The sequence below is a fragment of the Centruroides vittatus genome, unplaced genomic scaffold, assembly GCF_030686945.1.
Source record: "Centruroides vittatus isolate TY-2023 unplaced genomic scaffold, ASM3068694v2 contig_693, whole genome shotgun sequence".
NCBI classification, from domain to species: Eukaryota; Metazoa; Arthropoda; class Arachnida; order Scorpiones; family Buthidae; genus Centruroides; species Centruroides vittatus.
This window is the reverse complement of record NW_027122437.1, coordinates 205,369-208,403: the sequence shown is the minus strand read 5'-3', so window position 1 is coordinate 208,403 and position 3,035 is coordinate 205,369. Positions and strand designations below refer to the sequence as shown.

Here is a 3,035-nt window from a genome sequence, read left to right as displayed (position 1 = left end):
TTAATAACTTTGTCCATAACATATATACTGTATTTTATATAATTTACTACTATATTTAACCCTTAACGTCGATCGCAACGTGGATCTGATATATACCCGACTGATTACTTGATTAACGCAGTTAAAATTTTTTTAATATTGAATATTTTCCAAAAAAATCTGAAAAAATTAATATTCTTCTAACTTTCTATCCCGATTAACATGCTGTTAAATATTTTTGAATAACAACGCTCATTTTTGAGAAAAAAAATACTTTGGGTCTGTCAGACCCATGCGACTCATGATGGGGGTAAAAAAAAAACGTTTAATTTGTCGCCGTTGCCGATAGCGAGTGTCTCAATAACTTTATCGCATTTAAGTTGTCGCGCGGTGTTTATTAAATCCTATCATATCGTTATTTATTTGTATATTTAAATTTTTGTTTTTTTTGTTATAATATTGTTTTTAAAAGTAATGTCTAATTACTTTTTAATTAATTTAATTATTTTTTATTCTTATCATATAATTTTTATTTATCACTTTTATAATTAATTTATGATTATTCCTCGTATATTGGGCGATGCAAGTTGGCTTTTTTCACTTTTACTAAGTAATCAGAAACTTGTGAAAACAGTCTAGCTATAAAATTTCAAAAAATGTCCTGCCCCCTCGGAAATGATCTTGGTAATCGAATTTACACAATCGCTATAAATTCTTTTGTTTTAATCGCGTTATAAGCTATAAATTGCTAATTAAATGTTCGACAGTGTTCAGATGAGTAAACATGTTTTTAAAATTGTTTAGCAATGAATATTTCCTGGAAACTCCATTTTCCTATAGTAAGTCTATGGAATATCTAGTTGTGAATTTTAGTATTATTTTAAATTTGTATTAAAAAAAAATTAAACACCGTAAACTGTAATATATTTACTGTACTGTAGTAATAAACCGGCCTTTATATCTGAATCGGTATCAATTTTCTTTTTTGATTATTTTTCACAATACAGTGTAATCTAAATAACACATGATTTGTTTACATTTGTTTATTCCTTTTTTTTTTATTTGTCGGGACGCTTTTCAGTACTTTGCCCTTTTTCTGTCAAGTTTATTTTGTTTAATGTATATTCTCATATACTTTAAACAAAATAAAGCCGTCAGAAGAGATCGGTGTGTCATTAAATCACTTTTATGGCGTTTTTAGTTCATTTCTGCTTCTGAGTTAGACTAGTACATTCAAGAAGACCTGTCGAGTAGTGAGAGGAGAATTCTGGTTTTAGTCGTTAGAACTCGTTTTCTGAAAATATCGGATAGCCTCAGTTCTAGACATGTTGAGACAGATATGCCAACTGAAACAGATTTGCAGGAGAGCAACCGAGTTAGCTCCTGATTGGTCGGCCAACAGATCTAAAAACTGTATATAAGGCAATGCCACCGTTGAAACTAGGAGAAACAAGCCTGGCCTAATAGACTATATTTGAGTGCCTTGTCTATAGTAAAGTAAAAATGTACGGAGATTTTATGATCGATTCAGAGATCGAGAATATAGTATATGAAGATGCTTCTTCGGAAGAAGAATGTGATTTTGTAGAAGTTAGATCTGAGAATACAGACACCGAGCAAGAGGAAAACGAAGATATATCAGAAGTAGGCTCACCTGCAGTTGCCTCATCATCACAAGTAGCAGCCTCGTCATCACAAACAGGTGAGCATTGTTTTTTCCTAGCTCGCGATGGAACCAGATGGAGTATGTGGGAATATCCTGCAACGAAGACAAGAAGAGAGAACTTGATTTATCTTATACCTGGTCCCATTGGAGAGGCTACAAACGCAAGGTCTATTTTTGAATGTTGGAATCTGTTCGTAACAGATGATATTTTAGATATCATAGTCATACACACAAATCAACAAATACAAAAAGTACAACCGCATTACGAAAGAGAACGTGATGCAAATACAACAGATCTGCAGGAAATAAAAGCACTAATCGGATTATTTTACCTTGCTGCGTATAAAAAGGTAAATCGCTGTCACGTTAACGAAATGTGGACAACGGACGGTACAGGATTCGAAATCGCAAGAACGGCCATGTCGGAGAGACGTTTTCGTTTTTTGTTAGCAAATCTCCGATTTGATGATAAACAGACGCGAGGTGAAAGACTAAAGTTTGATAAATTAGCAGCAGTCCGAACTTTTTTAGATGTATTTACGAATAATTGTATAAAGAATTACAATGTATCGGAATACTGTACCGTAGATGAGAAACTGGAAGGATTCAGAGGGCGGTGCGGATTCCGCCAGTATATACCAAGTAAACCAAATAAATACGGTATAAAAATATTCTTGCTAGTAGACAGTAAAACATTTTATACGCACAATTTAGAGGTTTACTGCGGAAAACAGCCCGATGGACCCTTCTCAGTATCGAATTCTGCGGACAGTGTAGTGAAAAGATTAACTAGGCCTATTGTTAACAGCGGCCGTAATATAACTACCGATAACTGGTTCACCAGTTTCAGTTTGGCTACAGATTTATTGCAAGACAAATTAACGCTAGTTGGTACCATCAGAAAAAATAGAAAAGAAATTCCTGCAGAATTTTTAAATATAAAAAATAGAAAAGTAAACAGTAGTAAGTTTGCATTTACTAAAGCGATCACTTTGGTCTCCTATGTGCCGAAAAAAAGTAAAAATGTATTGCTTTTGTCGTCATTACATCATAGTGAAGAAATTGATCGGGAAAATTTTCTAAAGAAAATCGATTTTCTTTAAAAATTAGACTGAAATCGATTTGTTTTGAGATTTTATCAGAAACATATTACAGTTTACGACTGGTCAATTTAAATTAAAATACAAATTTAAAATAAAAATTAAATTTTAATTCGGCGATTGCAGTGGCGTAGCGTAGTGAGAGCGGCAAAATTTCACAATAAATAATATCATCTTGTAAAAATACCTAAATAAGAGGGCAGGGAAATTTTCCTCCGCCCCAGGCGGCTGACACCCACGCTACGTCACTGGGCGATTGTCTAACGTTTGTTTACATTATAACCTTGATT

At 33.3% G+C, this 3,035-nt stretch overlaps 1 protein-coding gene across 1 annotated transcript; it reads left to right on the top strand.

Moving 5' to 3' along the window:
- The first annotated feature begins 1,482 nt into the window (after positions 1-1,482).
- LOC136980312 (piggyBac transposable element-derived protein 4-like) lies at positions 1,483-2,748 on the top strand. The gene has a single exon (XM_067276406.1). It carries the CDS (start codon positions 1,483-1,485, stop codon positions 2,746-2,748), a length of 1,266 nt encoding a protein of 421 aa, XP_067132507.1.
- Positions 2,749-3,035: the final 287 nt, after the last annotated feature.

Coding starts and splice junctions, on each gene's coding strand:
- LOC136980312 (XM_067276406.1), top strand. CDS start 1,483: ATGTACGGAGATTTTATGATCGATTCAGAGATCGAGAATATAGTATAT.